We start from the raw sequence: 20,179 nt of genomic DNA on the forward strand, positions 1-20,179 counted from the left end.
GCGACTTCGTCCGCGTGAAACTCGATGTAAACTTTCAACTACCTCTACCCTACCCCTACCCTACCCTTAGAGGTATACAAAATAGATGTTGGCCTATTCTCATAGATACCAAAAACTGTGACATGAGAATTTTATATATTAGATAACATTCTGTGTTATTTAATTCAACAGTGACAGACTTTAATTTTGTTTCACAAAGTTCAAAATTTCAGTGATTAAAGCTAAAACAAAACAATTACAGTTTGTTTCATGTAGGATGGTGCGGGTGACAGTTTGTTTCCCTCTTGAAAGTTTGGGCGATTCACGATAATAATACCTACATTAGGAATGTCATACAGACGACTGTCATCATACTCTTGCTATGACAAATTAATAAATAGCTATGAAAAACAAACTAAATTATTGAGAGTGAACTCAATTGGAAAAAGAAATTTGACTTCAATGAGCCTTGATACTCACTAATAGAATAAATTGGTCAATTATTACTGACCAGCCAACCTCATTGCAAATTTATGATATGAATAGCTTGCATAAGTAGTAATATTATGAGCTACTAGCAGACCCGGTCAAGCTTCGCTTTGGCTTCTTATGCGCTTCTTCCCTATCCCTACTCTACACTGCTCTACCCCTACCCTACCCCTTAACTCTTAAACGTTTGTATGGGAAATAGAAAAGGGTTGTCCCAGCAATTATTCTTATCTTTCTCTTTCAAACCTTACCTATACATCCACGAACATTTGAAGACCAAGATAAGATAAATCTGTTCAGCTATTCTCGAGTTTTAGCGAGACTAACAAACAATTATTCATTTTTATATATAACTTTAAGAAGATAGAAGATATTGTATATTATAGTATCATGGATCAAGTAATAAGTTGGGCATTTTGTATAATATTATTATTATTATGTTTTGAAACAAATGTTGAATGTGCCATTGTTTTTTAGAATACATAACTAAAATCCAAGGAAATCTAAAAATGGCAACCATAATATGAAGAGACATGGACAAATATCAGTAGCAGCACAACAGGAAATTAGGGTATCTCTTTTATTGATTTGTGTTGAAGGAAATTGGACAACTCCATTGCCTTTGGTTGACATATTTTGTCTATTTATCTTCACAACTATATGTCACTGATCTAAAGATCAAGTAGCACAACCTACAAAATGAACTCACAAATCATTGGAATCATCTGGAAGTTGACAATGTCACAGGTGATTCACTTAACTAAAAGACATTTAGATAGAGCTTTCCCGCTGTGGAAGTTGAATCTAGTCACAAACTTTCCAACAATGCTGCTTTGCTCATAATCTCAGTTGCGTGCACAAGGTTTTTATATAAGGTCTGCACTATTAATAAAATTTGGAAAATTCCTTGTCCAACTATGTCTTCTGTGGTTCAACATAGGTTTGTATTGAGTCCATAGGGTAGACAGTGCTTTTTTGCATTTATGCAAGTGCACCGTTCCATTGCATAATCTGCAGATAAATGAGATAAATAGAACAAAAAAATATTATATATATACTTTGCAACATACTGCTAGCCCGCAATAGAGTTAGTAAGCTACAAATATTGTCTCCTATAAGTCTTCAACCTGTAGTAAGGCCATTGAAAAAGAATAGTAAGGGAGCCCGAGAAGCTAAATTTGCAGTTACTAAAGCTCCATGGGGACCGATTGCATTTGGTAGATTAAATGATTGGATTAATAAATGGATATATACTTTTTTCGATTTTAGCGGTGGAAAAAAAACTACAGACTTTAAAAACAATTTTTATTACTTTGGCTTAATGAAATCGTCAGAAAACATGAGCAATTATTCAGGAGATTATTTCACTCATAATTAGTAAAGAATGAACCGTGCTCGTGGTTCGATAACAGAAAGATAAGGGTTTTATTTTGTAACTTTGGAACCCTCCCATTCCATTATGTTACGCTCAAATCGTCAGGTTTTTGAAATGCACACCTTTTAGCTATCAACTCACCTACCTTATCTTAATCTGACGTGCTAGTTGAGTATTTCCGAAGTTAGTTTTTTTTTTGGTTGCCCTAAATGTACCCACCAATATTATGGGCTCATAGTTGGTGGAGGTACTCCACAACGTGCAAGGTATAGTCCCTTATGTTTATCTGCCGCGCTCGAGTAACTGCAAAAATCCCCTCTTTGGCTCCCCTACTAGAACAGACGGTTGGTGAATTTATCATTCAGGAGTAGGCAGGCTTAACAATCAGTATTATTACATTTTATATAACACACCTAGTTATGCACAACAGGCAAAATTAATGAGCAGATTCTAACTAATAGTTAAAACATTCTAACCAGATTGCTTAATTAATTATGTAGATGTTGTTAGTCATGAAATTCCAGTAGTCAACGTGTTTGATTAAATGGTTTGAACATGTAATATTATTGTTTATGTAATCACATAATTTTATATAATTTTAGAGTTTATCATAATCCTGTAAGGGTAATTATGTCATTAGTACTGGAGCAGTGGTTTTAACACAGATAATTATATATACATACCTACGGTAATGTTAAAATATTAAGGTGGACACTGACTAGCATTCTGTAGTCCAGGCCATATCTTAAGAGGAGTGATAGTTTTAACCGCTTTTGTGGTGCAGTGTTGTGTGTGGTAGATTTACAAGACTGAGGTCCTGGGTTTCGACCCCCGACTGGGTTGATTGAGGTTTTCTTAATTGGTCCAGGTCTGGCCGTTGGCTAGGCACAACCCTACCCTAATTTTGTAACACAATCAGGATGGAATCACATAAGCAACTACATAATTTTTTTGAATGCTTGTAACTAAATCATCAATGCACGTGTCAGTTGTCACATATAATCTTAATTAGGAAAGAAATTCATACCTTTAATTTAAAAAACTTGTCTGATTACTGTAATCTTTCATTTCATGTAATATCTACAGTTACACTTATAATAATATAAATATGATAAAAAGATAAAAATTAAAAATCCCAATGCAAAACTAGATGTGCAAAGTTAAACTTTAACATGCACAGTAAAAGCAGAAAAATAATTTTCCTACATATTGCTCTCTTTCGTCTCACTACAAGTGATCTTTGATGGATGGTGGATTGATTGGATGAACAGTGGCGTGCATAAGGTTATTAACTAGGGTAGGCACTATACATACAAACTATGCAAAATGGAATATTATTCCTCCTCTCCTCCTCCAATCCTCAGGGTATGCAATGTGAATCTATGAAGTGTATATTGAGGATGGATGATTGGAGGATGAAAATGTGAGCAATATGTACACAGGCAAACTGGTGTTAGTCAGATTGCATCCTCTCCAAAATTCATTACTAAAGAAACCCAGTATATCTCAAAAACATTACTATCTCTTATTAATAGGTCATTGACCCTCAGTTTCAGCTCTGTACATATGACAATACTCCAACAGACAAGATCAAACCGAAAATTGTTCAGATTAGAATTTAGAATATATTATAGTCAATCCAGAAAACCCACACTATAAAATTGAATAAATAATAGGAAGTATCAAATGAATTAATTTAAAATGGTTAGTTTACTATAGAAGTGGATGTAAGAGGAATCATAAATTCTCTCTATAGCCTGGTTTTTACTCTAAGCTGCATCAAGACCTTAGCCTCATTAGAATGACACAAAGTCAAATCTCAAAGCTGCACTAGTAGAATCTCACCATATTTGGCTGTACAGGGAGAATAACACCAATAAAGGCAAATAACTAGAAAAACATTTAAGCATAGAAACCATGTAATTGTTTCAAAAGTTAATGTACATCCTATTACACCTATCTTAATCAAAGTAAGAATTACAATATCGAAACTTTAAGTGATAGCATTTAGTTTAATTAACTCGTTCTATTGAATTTTTTATTTTATAAATAAACGTCATGAATCATCGGCCAGAAGGCGTACATAAACCGAACCTTGTTTCTTAGGACTCCGTTTGAGGGCTTTTACGAAATCAGGTTAGGGCACATTTTTAGGACGAAAAGTTTCTAATTATACGTATATGTAACAACATCAATGAAATGCTGTCATTTCGATGGAAAGGCGGAGCCGCAAGTCGTCAGCAGGCTTCGCCGATGGGCGATGGCGGTCAAGAAACGGCCGGGCAAACCACCAAACGGAACGCTTTTAGGGAAACTAAAATTATCCGGGCATAAAATAACTCGTGCTATACCAATAGGGGAGTAAAACTTACCGCATGACAAATGAAACTAAAACAATTTCTTTTAAACGAGCACTAATTCACAACACAAAACATTCCACATCCACGATTGACAATCACAGTCACACAGGAGGACGGAGAACACTAGCGCCACGTGTTTCCAAACATCTCAAAAAGAAATCACTGACTGAACTGAAGTTGCACCGGTTTACAGTTTGGCCAACGTTGAAATAATAATTATTGCGTTTGGATACTCGAATTGTTTTATATTTATAGTACTGGGTTTTTTTTAAAAACACAGAAGAATTAGACAATGGTCGAGGGTTTCAGAATTGACTGTAATGAGCAAAAAGGTACTCTGAATTCTGTATAAATATAATTCCATGGATTTAGTAAATTATACAAATCATATTATACTATGTGTAATTTATAAAATATATATTCTGTAATACAGATTGTAAATGTAAATTATTTTGAACATTCCGTAATAAATGTCAAGTTGTCAACTGTCAATGTCATAATCCATTTTTATTTTTGTAAATGTTTCAAAACAGAAGAAATTCAAAAAATTCAAATAAGAATTTTTATAATACTCCTCAAATATGTTATCCCGACAGTGTACGAAATTATCGTGTTTTGGAAGGACAATGTTCTACAAAAAGATACTTTTAAATAGAAGTGCTACGTCTATATTAAATCACACCAGAGACATACGGCATAGGTTATATTTTGGTGTTGTTATAATTGTTTTACTGTTTGTAGGATATTTAATATACGTCTGAATAAACAGTTGCAGGATTTTGGCATCACATAAAGAGGCGAAAGGTCCAGGTAAAGTGAGAGACGCAAATAGCTTGCGATTTTCAGCAGGCCCAATACAAGACTCTACTAAAAACTCTACTGACCATCGCAATGTTCGAAAAAGTGACTTATCCTCGGAGGACTTACTTGAGAAACTCATGACCAGCTTGTCTACAGACATTCATCAAAAGAACAGAGTCTATAAAAATGATTTAATCAGAGTTGTAAATAAGGTTAAAGAGTTGAATCTGTCCTCTAAAAAACAAGGGTTGCTCTTAATTAAATGTTGTACTGAACTTCTGCCTGATGAGACACCGAACGCCAGAGTGGCTTTAGTTGAACAAGTGTGGAATACACTCAGGTATGTTTATATTCCTTCAATCTTATATGAAATCCGCACATGTTGTTCTCCCTGACCATGCAAATTTGGCAAAATCCTATTAGATTTGGATACCTGTTCTAATATAAAACTAGCTGCAGTTCTAGAGAGGCCAAGGTCTTTAAGCAAGTTATAGGGAGATTTTGCTGGTATTCCTCTCGCAACTACTTCTACGGCGTACAGACTAACTACATAGTCATTTTTAGTTACTTCTCCAAAATGACCAGACTGTTTTTTATTTATTTTGTGTGCATATTGTTTATGTCTGAGAATCAGCCAAAATCTATATTATTATATAAACAATTTTCCAAGATAAATTCCAATGTTTGCTGGGTCAGCTTTTTTTTTTTTATTCTTTACAAGTTAGCCCTTGACTACAATCTCACCTGATGGTAAGTGATGATGCAATCTAAGATGGAAGCGGGCTAACTTGTCAGGAGGATAAAAACCCACACTCCTTTCGGTTTCTACACGGCATCGTACCGGAACGCTAAATCTCTTGACAGTACGTCTTTGCCGGTAGGGTGGTAACTAGCCACGGCCGAAGCCTCCCACCAACCAGACCTGGACCAATTAAGAAACCTCAATCGGCCCAGCCGGGGATCGAACCCAGGACCTCCGCCTTATAAATCCACCGCGCATACCACTGCGCCACGGAGGCCGTCAAGCTAGTAATTAAGTATAAAAAAATCTGCTATTGTAGTGTTGGTGGTTCTACTGCTCAAAAATGGTTTGACTGATTTTAAATATAATATATAATTTGTATATTTGGTAGGTATGAGAAGAGCCCATTCTACCAACCCACCTTCCATTTTTCAGTTACAATTTTAGTATATTTGTATGTAAGAAATATGGCAGACAATGTTTGCTGGGATGACTAGACTATATCATAATGTTTTCATATGTGCATTTGAAATTTGTAATTAATCACAAATTTTCCTTTTTCACAGAACCCATACTGAATTTGATGTGGATCATTATAATGAATTGCTGAAAGTTTACATAGCAAATGGTAGGACAATTAAGGCTAATGTGTATCTTACTCAAATGGGACCAGTGAAGCCTAATTTAACTACCTATGAATTGGTCTTGAGAGTGCTTGGAGAGGTTTGTCAATTATTTATTTAAGTTATCTGAACATTGTAATTACTTAATTAATTGTATCCAATCTTCCCAGGTTTCTGACCAATTGGAACGTGAGCATTGGGATTTGTTTGCAAGCAAAATTAAAAATTCATAATTATAATTGGATTTTTAATGTCAACATTTCAACTCTCTCTGTGAGTTTGCTTGCAAACAAATCCCAATGCACAGATTCCAACTGGTTAAAAACCTTGAAGGTTGGATACAATGAATTTAGTATCGTGGAACGCTTGATTCTTTCTATATATTGTAATTACTATTGTAATTTTTATTTAAATAATATGTCAAAATATAATTCACTAGCAGAACTCTGCAATTTCAATGGCATTAAAATATTGTTTACCTATGTTACTCGCTGATAATATAGCTTTCCATTGGTGAAATAATTTGTCAAATAGGTACAGTAGCTTCAGAGCCTGTTCAACGCAAACAAACAATCAAATCTTTCCTCTTTATAATAATTATGTTAATATCATTATCATTCTTTGGCATACCTATTAATTTTACACCAAATTAAATAACTTATATTCTTAGAATATCCTAAACAAAAAATATTATAGGACCATCTTGTATTTCTAGGCAGGTGATCTGAACCAATGCATGGAAGTTATATCAAATATGAAGGCCCAAGGTTTACCAGCTACAGAGAATGTGTTTGGATCTTTGATCATTTGCCAAGGAAAAGCTGGGTAAGGTTCTATATTATGTTTTATGCAAATTTTTATAATGTCTCTCTGTCTGTTTCAACGTGTTTTGTCTTCTCCAAAACGTTTTTTTTATTATTATTGTATGTCTGTATGTCCAAGTTAATCTCTGGAACCAATTATAATTGGCCTTTAACATATACTCATACTACTACTTTTATCACACCTTTTATCACAGGAAAATACATGGTTTGCACGGTATGTGTGGCCGAATTTGACATGGATTATTAATCAGGCGTTTTCCTAGTTATATTACGCACATAATATAAAATGTCTTGTCTTGAAAAAAATACCGATCAAATTGAAAACCTCCTCCTTTTTGAAGTCAGCTAAAAATGAGATTGGTTGCACGGGTTGAAATTCACTCAAAAGGGTTTTTTTTATTCTTTACAAGTTAGCCCTTGACTACAATCTCACCTGATGGTAAGTGATGATGCCATGTAAGATGGAAGCGGGTTAACTTGTTAGGAGGATGATGAAAATCCACACCCATTTGGGTTTCTACACGACATCATACAGGAACACTAAATCGCTTGGTGGCACATCTTTGTCGGTAGGGTGGTAACTAGCCAAGGCAAAATCCTACCACCAGCTAGCCTTGACTTCCGTCTTGCAATTCCACTGCGCCACGGAGGCCGTCAAACTGTAACTGTAGCTGGATATTAACTACCCTAAAATACTTACGCAGTACGCTTAATGCTAATTTTCCTTACAGGAATCTTGACAATATAAAAGAAATACTAACAATGATGAAGTCACTTCAAGTTGAATGTACAGTGAACACATACACTGCTATATCACGAGCCTTCGCATGGAATAAGAAGATCAATCTGCTTCTAGAAGGATTAGCTAAGGCACAGAAGAATGGTATAATATTTGGAGAGTTCCACATAATGGAGATGGTAAAAACGCTAGCAGCAATTGGAGATTATGAACCAGTGCCAAAAGTATTATAATCTTTTATTTTATTATTTATTATTCTATATATTTTATTTATTATTCTGATAATTCTGCTTTTTTATAATAGTTACTGATGGCACAAGGGTTGTGGCTTTTGTGGCTATAGAATACATACCTAAGTGCCTATAAGAATTTTTGAAATTCCACCCCTAAGTTGTTGAAAGGAAGATATGTTAAAAAATATAAATCAATGACATTAATTAAATATAAAGCAATGTGTTTAAAAATTGGGTAATTGGGCCTATGTAAAATGCAATGTTGTCAAGAAGGTAGGTAGGCGAGCGTCCATTAGTATAATACGAATGAATATCATTTAAGTACCTCATCATCATCATTATCATCATTAACAGCCAAAGGATCTCCACGTCTCGACATAGGCCTCTTGCATGAACTTCCGAACACCTCAGTCTAGAGTCCTGCTGACGGTAGAAAAGTACCTATTTATATAATTTTTTTTTTTTTTTTTGTTTAGTTAAGTCCATCAGTGATCAGTCAGTCGACTATAAACTGATTTTTTGATAGAAGAGGATGTTTTTTAGGTTGGAAGTCGCTACATTAAGCGCCTCTTCGTGTTATGGTCATACATTGGTTGGTCCACCACACAACTCTTCCACGGTGGATCGCTTTAGCCTTTTTGTCTTACCAGGCGTTATTAGCAATTTGGCAAGACTGTTTGTGTGCTCTAGTAGTCTGCTTTTGTGTTTTATTGCGTTTTTTGTTATTTCTTCCTTGACTGTCGGCATTTCGAGATATTCATGCATGTCCGCTGTTTTAGTGAACCAGGGAGCATTTAATATTGTACGGAATACTAGGTTCTGATATCTCTGGAGTATTTCTATATTGGAATGACTGGCTGTTCCCCACAACTCTAAGCCATACGTCCAGATTGGTTTTAGAACGCTCTTGTACACTAGTACTTTGTTATTAAGCGATAGTCTAGAGTGACGGCCGAGTAGCCACATTAACGATCTTGTGATTTATATAATTTAAATTCTTTTTTAGGTGTTAAAATATTTACCTGAAGAGATATTAACCAAACCATCAATAACGCCATACATGCAGAGTGTGGCAACGCAACTAGTTTTCCAGAACCATTCAATGGTCGCTTTAGAGATTTACAAATGTCTGCCGTTGCCTTCGTTTGGACCAAAAGATGATACTGGGCTGCATGGTAGGAGCTTGGTCCGTGACTGTGTTAAAGCTTCTGTGGTATGTTTATTTAATTGTTTATGAACAACCTATCCCTTCCCTAACCTACTTCTGCCCCACCTCTACTCTACTCCTACCTTACTCCTACCCTACCCCTACCCTACTCCTGCCCTACCCATATCTACCCCCTACCTACTCCTACCCTAGCGGATTTGCGGGTGTCCGCTAATAAAAAATAATGCTTTAATCTTATAACAACGCCATCCTCAAAGTAAATTGCAAAACCAAACAATGCAGCTTATCAATATTGTTTTATGTATCATTTATAATCTATAGATTATTTTCCATATTAATATTCATTTAATAATAAACAAATAATACAAGTATGTTAAAATAAATCAAGGATAGGTATTAAAACTATGAATAATTAAATTGAAATAACTAAAACCAATACTTAAAAATACTTACATAATTTGGCGCCCTTGCCCATCACGCAGGCAGGCTTCCGAGCTGAATTGCAATTGAAATTCATTGTTAAGGAAAACTAAGGGTTGCCTGAGGCATTTGCTGTTCTCCTTTTGGAGACTCTGGGCATCCCTGCCCCTCGGATATAGTGTTTCGACGCCGAACTGGACAAATTCATATATTAGAATGGTACACAAGTAATTTTATGACTGTTGTCAAAGAAAGACCGAGGGTTTGCTATTCTGCTTTAGGAGAGTCTGGGCCCCTCAGATTTATAAGCCGAACTGGGTAAATTCATATTGAGCGCCGAAACATCTATATTTTAGTCCGTTTTGACCCTGGCACGTCCGCTAGATTGAAGATAAATAAAATAAAAGATTTTTTTTCTCCTTTGTCTATCGGAGTCTCTGGATCTCGATCAAATGACTGCTTAGAATGTAGTTTCGGGCTCAGCACATCCACTGATGTAGCGTCCCTCCAGGAATGAATTTTATTACTATACTATGTTGGTTAGTCCTGTCCTTTTTAAGAGGATTTTGCAGTCCTTGACTGTCCAGTCTATCAATCTAACGGCCAGGTAGTTTTCATATAGTTCAAGCCTCTGTTTGTAGGCCTCTAGTGACCTGTCTATTTCCTCCTGAACAGGTGCAATGTTAAGGAGGAAAAAGATAATTATAAAATGAAACTTTTCAGCCTTCCAGTGTAATAGCACTAATAACCCAAGAGCTGATGGCATCGGGTCGTAACACAATCGCTTTGCAAAACGCAGCCGAGGCGACACTACAGTTGGGCAAGGTGCCTCTGGCCTTGGATCTGTTCACGCGCATGAAACAGCTAGGAATGCCCGTACGACCGCACTACTTCTGGCCCATTCTGTTGCATACTTCTAAAACTTATGGAGAGAAAGGTATGTATATCTATTGTAGGAAATAGTAGTCAGCGACGGATATGACGTCGCTCGATCTCGTGTTGGCTCTTGCCCACGCTAGGCGACGCGACTTGTTTCCGTAAAGAGTAGGGAGTTAGAGATGGGTAGCGATCGGTTGGCGGGAACGACTTGCGATATAAGGTGCCCGTCGAACGGTCGGTTTCATTAAGCTCGTGGCGTTCGAGCCGTTCACATTTCTTGTTGTGTAGGGGAGTGTCTGTTAACAGTCAAAGGATCCTTTAACCCTACACACAGCGTTCACAAGTGCGTAGCTCCACTCAAGGTCATACTCTGCCATTCAAGGGTTATTATTATTGTTTTGAATACAGTTTGATTTGTTAAGTAAATTGTCCTGACAATTTACTTTTGAAGCTTCTGCTAAAACTATATTAATATTATAAAAACATAGTATGTGGTATTGTAGGGGATAATCTCTGGATCTACTAAACCAATTTTGAAAACTCTTTGCCACTAGAAAGCCATATAATTTGTTAGTGTCTTAGGCTATATTTTATCCCTGTGTTCCCACAGGAAGGGGAAGTACGTGGGTGAAACCGCGGGGCGTCAGCTAGTTTTTAAATATTACTATTTCAACATCTAGACCTGACATAATTATTTTATTTCCTGCTTGCTTCTATACCTAGAATAGCAGCAATTTCCATATTATAGCTTCGCAACTACGTTCGTAACACTCCCGATGTTGCGCGCGGGGCGGGGGGTGTTAAGCGATGAATGAAAAACTCACGACTGATGCACGTCACTTCCCCGCACGCACGATTTCACACCTGCGCAGTCTTTCCCCCTGTCGCCCGCATATCATGTGAGTGTTATCAACGAACTTGCCAGACTATAGAATGGCTATCCATGATGTTTTGCATCATATTAACTTTGACTGGGTATTATATATAATTCATTTTCGGATTAATAGCTCTCTCTTTCAAGAGAGAGCCAAAGTTATCTCATTATGTCATAGCCTTCTGATAATGCTTTTTTTTTACCAAATTAGGTATTATGAACACCCTCTCTACAATGGTCACGATGGACATAAAACCAGACTACGACACAATAATGGACTACACACTCCCTCACGTTAGTTTCTCGTCACCCCAGAACTTGATGAAGAAGTTCCTCGAAACGGGCATAGTTGTGAGCACTGTGCTCACACCAATGATGGTTACCCTACTAAATTCAGGACAAGTTAGAGCGGCAAGTGAGATTTGTGAGTATTATTTGGTAATAAATATTATACTGGTCATTATTGGCGTTGTCTTGCAAGTCATTTTTCAGTTCATCAATCTATTGTAAATGCCATAAACATTACGGTGTTTATTTTAAAATCATCTTAAAATGTACATTAAACGTTTTCACAGGCCTAAACATAGGGCTATGAAATGTTAGAGTTTTCCTATAAGAAATTCTCAGTAGCATTCTGGAATTTGGTGTTACTGGTGTTACACCTAATTAACTCAGTTCTTTTCGCTATACATATAAGCAAGCGTTTGGTTGCGATTACGCCTGATGGTAAGCAGTGATGCAGTCTATGGTGGAACATGTTTACATATGAGACACCTGTTCAATCTTCGTCATTTAGATACAGAAATTCATACTGTACATTGTAGGTTGTAGGGAAAACATTAGCTGGCTTGAAGAAGTTAGAAGAGTTGACTTGCTAAGCTGTCGGTCATTTCTACAATCTAATACGATTATTACACAGTCAAAACATCATAACATGAGCCTATAACCTGTATAGAGATGTGTGATACTAAACTTTGAATCCCCTGGCCACGGTCGACAGGAAATCTTTGCCTTACTGTAAAAATAGGCAGTTAATGGTGAATTGAGCTGTGCCTTAGGGGAAAATATCATTTTCAATGAAACAATACATTATTAGTATATTGATAGGATATTAGATGAAGCCATTTCCACTTCGACTTAACCAAAGACAAAATATACTACAGAAAATATCTGAACCATTTTATATACATGTATACCTATACTAATATTATAAAGAGGTAAAGTTTGTCACAGCGGGCGATGGAACGAGCTATGTTAGGAGTATCTCTGCGTGATCGAATCAGAAATGAGGAGATTCGCAGAAGAACCAAAGTCACCGACATAGCTCAACGAGTTGCGAAGCTGAAGTGACAATGGGCGGGGCACATAGTGCGAAGAGCCGATGGACGTTGGGGTCCCAAAGTGCTGGAATGGCGACCCCGCACTAGTAAGCGCAGTGTTGGCCGACCCCCCACCAGGTGGACTGACGACATCAAGCGAGTCGCAGGGATTCGCTGGATGCAGGTGGCTCAGTATCGTGATGTTTGGAAGTCCCTACAAAAGGCCTATGTCCTGCAGTGGACGTCCATCGGCTGATATGATGATGATGATGAAAGTTTGTGGTATTGTAGGGAGTAATCTCTGGATATACTAAATCGATTTTGAAAATTCTTTTATCACTTGAAACCAACATTATTATGTCAGGCTATATTTTAATTCCGTATTCTCACAGGAACGTCGGCTAGTATCCAATAATAACAAATATGGCATTCAATTATATGTCAACAGGTGAACTGTTCCAAGGGAAAATAGACGCTGAAGTAGTTATACAGCCCTTAATAAAAGGTTACCTCACAAGCAATGACCTCAAATCGACCGTCCACATATTGGAGGACATGACTGCTAAATCATCTGACAAAAGCAAAGATTGGATCGGAAGATTTCTATGTGGTTTTATGAGACATAGCAGAATAAAGGAGGATTTATCGGACTTGCTCAATATTGCTAACGTAAGATTTTAAAGTATTACATTTAATTGCAGTTATAAATTAAGTGGTCCGCCATATTGGATTTATAATGACGTCACTTAGCTAATCATATCATTGTCTAGTGAATTAAAACATAATTTCATAATAATTTCTCTTTTATCAGCACTATTTTCGCCTACATTATCTATAACAGTAAATAATAATTATGTACATGTTACACCATTAAGTGTACTTTTAAGTTTAATCGTACTATCAAAATATGCAGCGCCATATCGAATAAAGATTATGTATTGTTTATTTGCGACTAAAATGTTGTGAGCGCCATGAATTACGTGGTGCTTATGCGTTACGCTGAACATATCAAGAAACTATGAAGTGCGGCGATATCGCCACAGTTGAACGCAAGGCAGTAGTGATGAGTTTTGTGTTTTCTAATAGTGCATATTGACTCAATGTATGAAAGTGAACAAATATTATGACCTAACTAAAGATGGCTTTGTGGTTAATTTGTATGCCGTAGAAGTAGTTTCGAGAGGATTACCAGCAAAGTTTCTCTATAACTTGCTTAAAGACCCTGGCCTCTCTAGAACGGCAGCAAGTTTTATATCAGAAAGGGTATCCAAAGCTGTAGTAAGATCTTACCAAATTTGTCTAGGCAGGGTGAACAACACAAGCAGAGAAGGGGAGTGTTAGTTACCTGTCTGTCCTTAACCCTACACCATTGGTGACAAGTCCGGGAATCTGCTCGGGGTTTTTCTCTCTGCAACATGATGGATCCGGCACCCGCACGGTGAATCCATGGAATGCTAAGATATTTCACCAGCTAACTTCTCTATAATGCTGTTTATAAATTTTAGGCTCTACAATCAACTTCGCTTAAAATATCAATGGCAGCCGTAGACTATTGTATGTCAAAGGTCCCCCAACATCACAACGAGGATCTTGTACAGAGTCTCAAAGATGCTTTAATTAATATCACGGATGAGAGATTAATCGACGATGGAGATATGTTTGTTCAGCAGATGCCGCATCCTGTAAGTATTTATTTATTTATTGTTTTGATATTATATAGTTCGACAAAATATCGAAAATCGCTTGACGTACAAACATGAAAATGGGCAGAGAGGTCGTTTATAGTTAGTAGACGTTTGCTATAGCTTGCGAAGTTCGTTGTTGACACTCCCGTGATATGCGGGTGGCGGGGGGATTAAAAAGGCCTTAGAGTGGACGAAGATAACGTCCGCTATTTATAAATTAAATCGTCCCCTTGCGACCCCAAAATTTATCAGTTGTGTTTATAATCTGAAGGTTTGTTGCTCTAGTATTACACACCAACGCGCTGATAATATTAATAGCAGCCTCTTACTCCGTTTTCCTCATTTCTAAATTTTAAATTGAGTGTTATTGATTTATTTTTTACAAATGTACTTATTATCTAGTGTTAGTTATAATGTGAAAGTGTTTAACTTAAATCTAAATTATTTAGGATACCCCATAATATATGTATATTGGCGTATAGGCACATAGGTTGGTGTACCCCATTTTGGGTATAGGCCTCCCCTAACCTTTTACATCATTCCCTTCATCATTCCCTTCATCCTTGCCTTGATCAATCCAATTTCCCCCTACCGCTTGAACGATGTCGTCTACCGCCTTCTCTTTTACGTCCGTCTACAATCTACTGTCAAATGCTTGTCTGTACGCTTTACCACTGTATCTAAAGGCAAACAAACTTCCAAAAGTAGACAAACTATAACTGTTTGTGTGACTTTGTTGGACAGAAACAAATGAACGAAGCCGCTCTCAAAGCCCACTTGGTAGAGCTAGAAGCGAAGGGCATGAACACTCGCGGAGTTTTACGAAAATTGCTTCAGGAGTATTGCAAAGATGGCAACCTGCCTGCCGCCAGGGAGATCGTTGAAAAATGCGAGAAAGAAGGCGTAAGTACAAACAACTCCTTCAGTAGTTAACAAGTTATCCTTATAGTTTCGTCATGCCCGTCTATCCGTACTAGAAAGCTATAGTTTTTTTTAATGTTTATGTCTGTTATTTAATTTGTTATTTATTTAGGATAAGAAATAAATTAATTTTGTTAGGCCGCAATTTTATTAGGTAATTGATTAATTTTTTTACTAACCCATTTAGACCTGAAACTATTTTTTTTTGTAAAATTAGTGTTTTTGTCCAATTTAATTACATCATAGAGCATAAAAATACAATTCCATAGAGGACCTAGAAAAGGCCGTATCCTATGTGATACAGTCAGTAGGCTTAAACGTATGCATTGAGTACAATGTCTTTATTCATATTACATGAAATATTATTATTTTTTGGTGCATTATAAAAGAAAACAGTCCTACATTGCACTTTTTCCATCTTACTGGACAAAATCTAGATCTAGGTGTTTTATTTTGCAGTTTTTTTAAGACACGGTGTTCTTTCTCATCAAACTTGACAACCATAGATTGTGATAATGTTTTTTTTGGAATAAATTTTTAATTTCAGGTGCACTTATCAGCCGGTATGAAGGCATCTATATTCGACTTGCACGTAAAGATGGGAGAGATAGATTTAGCTGAAATAGCTCTCGCGGATTTGAACAAAACTTCACCGAACTTCACTTTAGATGAGTTTAAAGTCATAGACTTCGCCACTCTGATGGTTTATAGGAAACAAATTGGAAAAGCCTTTGATTTAATTAATGAACAGTCTAAGAGGAGGTATGGATTTCGAAGTAATATTTCTTGTAAATGAAGTGTATAGAAATAAATATAAGAACTTGAGAAAATGGACGCCAGCGTTTTTGACGTTTGGAAAATTTGAAAAAATACGTGATATTTAAATTAAGTTTTTTGACGTGACAACGTCTTATAGTTCGGTGGAGCCGGCTGCACACTCTAAAAATATTGACGTTATGCGTCTTTCCATCGATCTAGGGTTGCCAACTTTTTTTACAAGAACTCAAGTATATTCTGGTCTATGAAGATTATTAAACAGTATTTTAGAAAAACGAACATTTTCTTTTGAAAAATCCAACCATTCCATCAGTATTTTCTTATGACGTTGTCACGTTGAACTATCGTCAATAAAACGACTTTACAGACAACCGATTTTTTAGAAATCCGTAACTTTTATTAATTGATATCGATCCATGTACTACATGAAATTATTATTGTTTTTATTAAAACGGATATGAGTGAACTACCCCATTAAAAAAGATGTATGTCCTTACAGACGGGTTTCAGGCGGTAGAGCGATATCCATGAACTGCTGGCGACTGCTAGATGCGCTCGCCGCCCAGGGTTCGCCCGCTGATACCAAACGCATGCTCGAATTGCTGACTACCCTCCGATATTGTAAACCATCCAACACGCTACTCGGTCCATTAGTTCGAGCACATTTGAAAAAGTAAGTCTTTATCATCAGCAGTCCACAGCAGGGCCACAAGCAGAGACCCGCTGGTGTGGAAATAGGTGAACTTTTGAAATTTGGAGACAAGGGATCTCGTGAACTGACCTTGGATCACTAATTGATCTAATAAATCTTGATAAATGGCTAATTTTCTTGTGAAGCAGCAAATCTCAGAGGGCTGCTAGGCGTCTTCGACAGCTCATAGAAAGCCCACCAATATACACACAACACATATTATAGTTAATAGTAAATCACTGATTTAGAAATATTTAAGAAGCGCGCGAGCCAATTATGCGTAATTATCACGCGGCGTACATTAATTGACTGATTCAATCGAGCGTCTTGCGTTGCGGGTTGCAATTGTCTCTCTCTCACGAGAATAAGGAATGGAAAAGATAGGAGAAGAAGGGAGACAAGTATATATCTGTAAGGTGTTAAATGTATGGCGTTAACACCCGCCACGCCCCAATACGGGTTAGCCATAGAACTCTTCAACTCGGGAAGGAATCATCACTGTATCAATTCAAGCCGTCCATTATTCTTTGTATGAAACTATTTTTTTTTATTCTTTACTAGTGATGGTGCAATCTAAGACAAACACAGACAAGTGACAACGACGCTGTGCGATAACGATGCAACATATTGCAACCTAATGGGGCATTGCTCTAACGTGTGTGTTTTAAGGCTACTTATGATAAAGATCTTGATGTTTCAGTGGCAATTTCGAAAACGCAGTACAAGAGTTCGTGCGTTTAGCGGAGAAGTATAACAAGACTCCGCTAAAGCACGAGCTACTGTGCAAAGTGCTGAAAGCCATGAGCGAAGGCAAAGACGAGGAAACGTTCATAGTGAACGAGCGCACCAACGGGCGGCTCAACAAGCTGGTGCAGACCATACTGAGCGTCGACAAGCGGGTGCACGGAGCGGGTGACGTACATGTAAGTATAATTCCTTGGGCCCATGAACAAAATATTTATTCATGACCAATTCCGAGAAAGAGAACTGTCGAATCCAGCTCGGCTGGGCAGCGTTCGAGAAATTCCGCGATTTTTTTACGTCCAAAATTCCTCAGTGTCTGAAGACTAAAGTCTTCGAACGGTGCATGTTGCCAGATGACCTAGGGATCTGAGACTTGGCTGCTAACTATAGGCCTCAGTATAAGGCTCAAAGTTATTCAGCTGGCAATGGATACTTTGTGTAGGTATGTGATATTTATGGTGAATCGAGCTAAGCTATGAAAGTAGCAAATCATGGTTCGCCTTCGCACCATAGTGTTCCTTCCAAGCCATCATTCATACTTCGGTGCGACCGATATCGAATAAGTCCCATGGAAATTATCCAAATGAGTCTTTTAAGCTTGTCTCCTATGAAAGAGACTTCCCAGGGGCAGGACAGTGGCTGGGTGATCTACCGCGTGGTGTACTGGTGTGTTTCCCTCCACTTTGTCCACAACTATCTGAGTTTCTCAGTCTCAGTTTGTGGAAAGGTGGCAGAGATTATGACCAAAGTAACTCGGAATTAATAAGTATACCAAATTACAGCTTTCTAGTAGTAGAATTCTCTAGGAATTTCCTACACTGCGCTTCTTTCATTAAATTTTTCACGTGGACGTGGAATAATCGAATTCAGGCGGATGCCGCTTGTATAGTAGTCGATCCTGCCTTCCGCCAGTGTCGACTACTATCCTTAGGGATTTCCAAAAAACACCAAGATCATTCCAAAAACAAAAGTAAAAATTCCCCTTAAATTCCAGTTAACCCTCATAGCAGCGTTAGCAGATGTGGGTTACAAGAAGACACTGAGGAAACTTCTCCTAGACCCGACGGTCAAGTTCCACCCCGACGCGCTGATGCGTCACTGCGAACGGTTCGCGGACGAGAAGAAAGTCGACGCTTTGGAAGCTATCGCCGAATGCGCCAAGAACTTGAGGCAATTCAACGTTGAGGAGATTTATAACATGATTTTGGAAGTATACCGTAAGTACAGGAAATATGTAACAATTCAAACAAATTGACAACGTTATGAAACAATTATTATTAATTAAAGATTATTTCACCGCGTCTAGTTGCCTTGTCTGGTCTGGCTGACCAGAAGGGCTGGCTCATTTTTTGCGCAAAGAATCTGTCTGGCTGTCCAATGAATGGTGAATAGGGAATAATTGATTAATTTAGCTATCCTCCACCAATACCTGACAAACCCAAGCAATTCTCTATGTGCGTTTCACTTAGAATTCGGAATATTCTACGGATATGTTGACTTTGGAATTATCAATTGCGATCCAGATTTTATTGATGCATTCACTGCTAAATTATTATGGTGTATCGCAGAAAAAGAATCGCAATATAAATCAATTATTTTCTAAAATATTTTTTATCCAATATTAATCCAGAAGATAAAATCGCAACAAAATGTGGCAGCGTCAAATAAAAATTATCTCAATGGTGCATTTTTTTTTCGTTTAGTGAGTTTTGTTCCATTTATGACAAACTAATTCAGTGTACTTATACTTAGGAGTCATTGGGAAAATTGGATTTATCGACATAAAATGCAAATCGAAGTAACCCCCAAATATCTCATTTTAGAACGCGACGACAACTGCCAGGAAGCTCTCTCCCTGTGGTACAAAATGCAAGAAAACGAAATAGCTCCGTCACAAAAGTTCGTACGCGACCTATGCGCGGTGTGCAAGGCAAACAACAAGCAAGTACCCTCCGATATCGCCATACTCCTCGACAAACAAACTAAAGCTGTAGCTAAGAAAGCGTCATAGAAATAAGACTGGAAAATATTTTACACAGAAATATTTGCGGTTAGGGTATAATTTCATATATGTATTCAGTGAAGACTGCTCTAAACACAAGCACAATAGATTTTTTTTCGCCCCGCTTAGAAATATAGCTCCTAAATAGCGGAAAATTTGTAATTAGTCCCTAAAAGCTAAATGATTATTTTCCAAATTTCCCATTTTGAATTGACTTCCTTAATAGTTATTATTTAAAGTAATTTTATTGAAAGGTATGTTTTATTGTGTGTGTGGATTGTATGCGTAATTTTTCAAGTGGTATCAATATTGTAAAAATGTTAGATGCAAATTGTTAATGATATCTGTGATATTATTTATTAATACACGTTTGTTAAATTAGTCTGTATTTCGTTTTATTTTGTCTATTTCAATAATTGTGCTCATTTCACCTTAAAACATATATAATATTCAAACATACTACCCTACAAAGGCGTCATCTTCAGTGAGCATAGATCATCGATCGAGCCGATCCAAGGGTATCCCCCTATCCCT

The 20,179-nt window shown here is 37.1% G+C and overlaps 2 protein-coding genes across 2 annotated transcripts in view; one reads left to right on the forward strand and one right to left on the reverse strand.

Moving 5' to 3' along the window:
• LOC112044212 (ADP-ribosylation factor 6) overlaps window positions 1-4,374 on the reverse strand; it is a 49,590-nt gene extending 45,216 nt beyond the window's left edge. The window contains exon 1 of the mRNA XM_024079964.2: window positions 4,216-4,374. The gene's annotated coding sequence lies outside the window, so the exon portion shown is untranslated. The remainder of the gene's footprint in view (window positions 1-4,215) is intronic.
• Window positions 4,375-4,709: 335 nt separating this feature from the next.
• On the forward strand, window positions 4,710-20,028 carry LOC112044211 (leucine-rich PPR motif-containing protein, mitochondrial). Its single transcript, XM_052881422.1, has 16 exons — window positions 4,710-4,903; window positions 4,973-5,344; window positions 6,313-6,469; window positions 7,085-7,194; window positions 7,925-8,156; window positions 9,172-9,378; window positions 10,477-10,690; window positions 11,718-11,930; window positions 13,274-13,494; window positions 14,331-14,507; window positions 15,255-15,413; window positions 15,979-16,193; window positions 16,708-16,881; window positions 17,600-17,822; window positions 18,638-18,860; window positions 19,467-20,028. The coding sequence occupies exons 1-16, from the start codon at window positions 4,785-4,787 to the stop codon at window positions 19,652-19,654; spliced, it is 3,204 nt and encodes a 1,067-aa protein (XP_052737382.1). The 5' UTR covers window positions 4,710-4,784; the 3' UTR covers window positions 19,655-20,028.
• The last annotated feature ends 151 nt before the right edge of the window (window positions 20,029-20,179 follow it).

The sequence above is a fragment of the Bicyclus anynana genome, chromosome 1 (genome assembly GCF_947172395.1).
Source record: "Bicyclus anynana chromosome 1, ilBicAnyn1.1, whole genome shotgun sequence".
Lineage (NCBI taxonomy): Eukaryota > Metazoa > Arthropoda > Insecta > Lepidoptera > Nymphalidae > Bicyclus > Bicyclus anynana.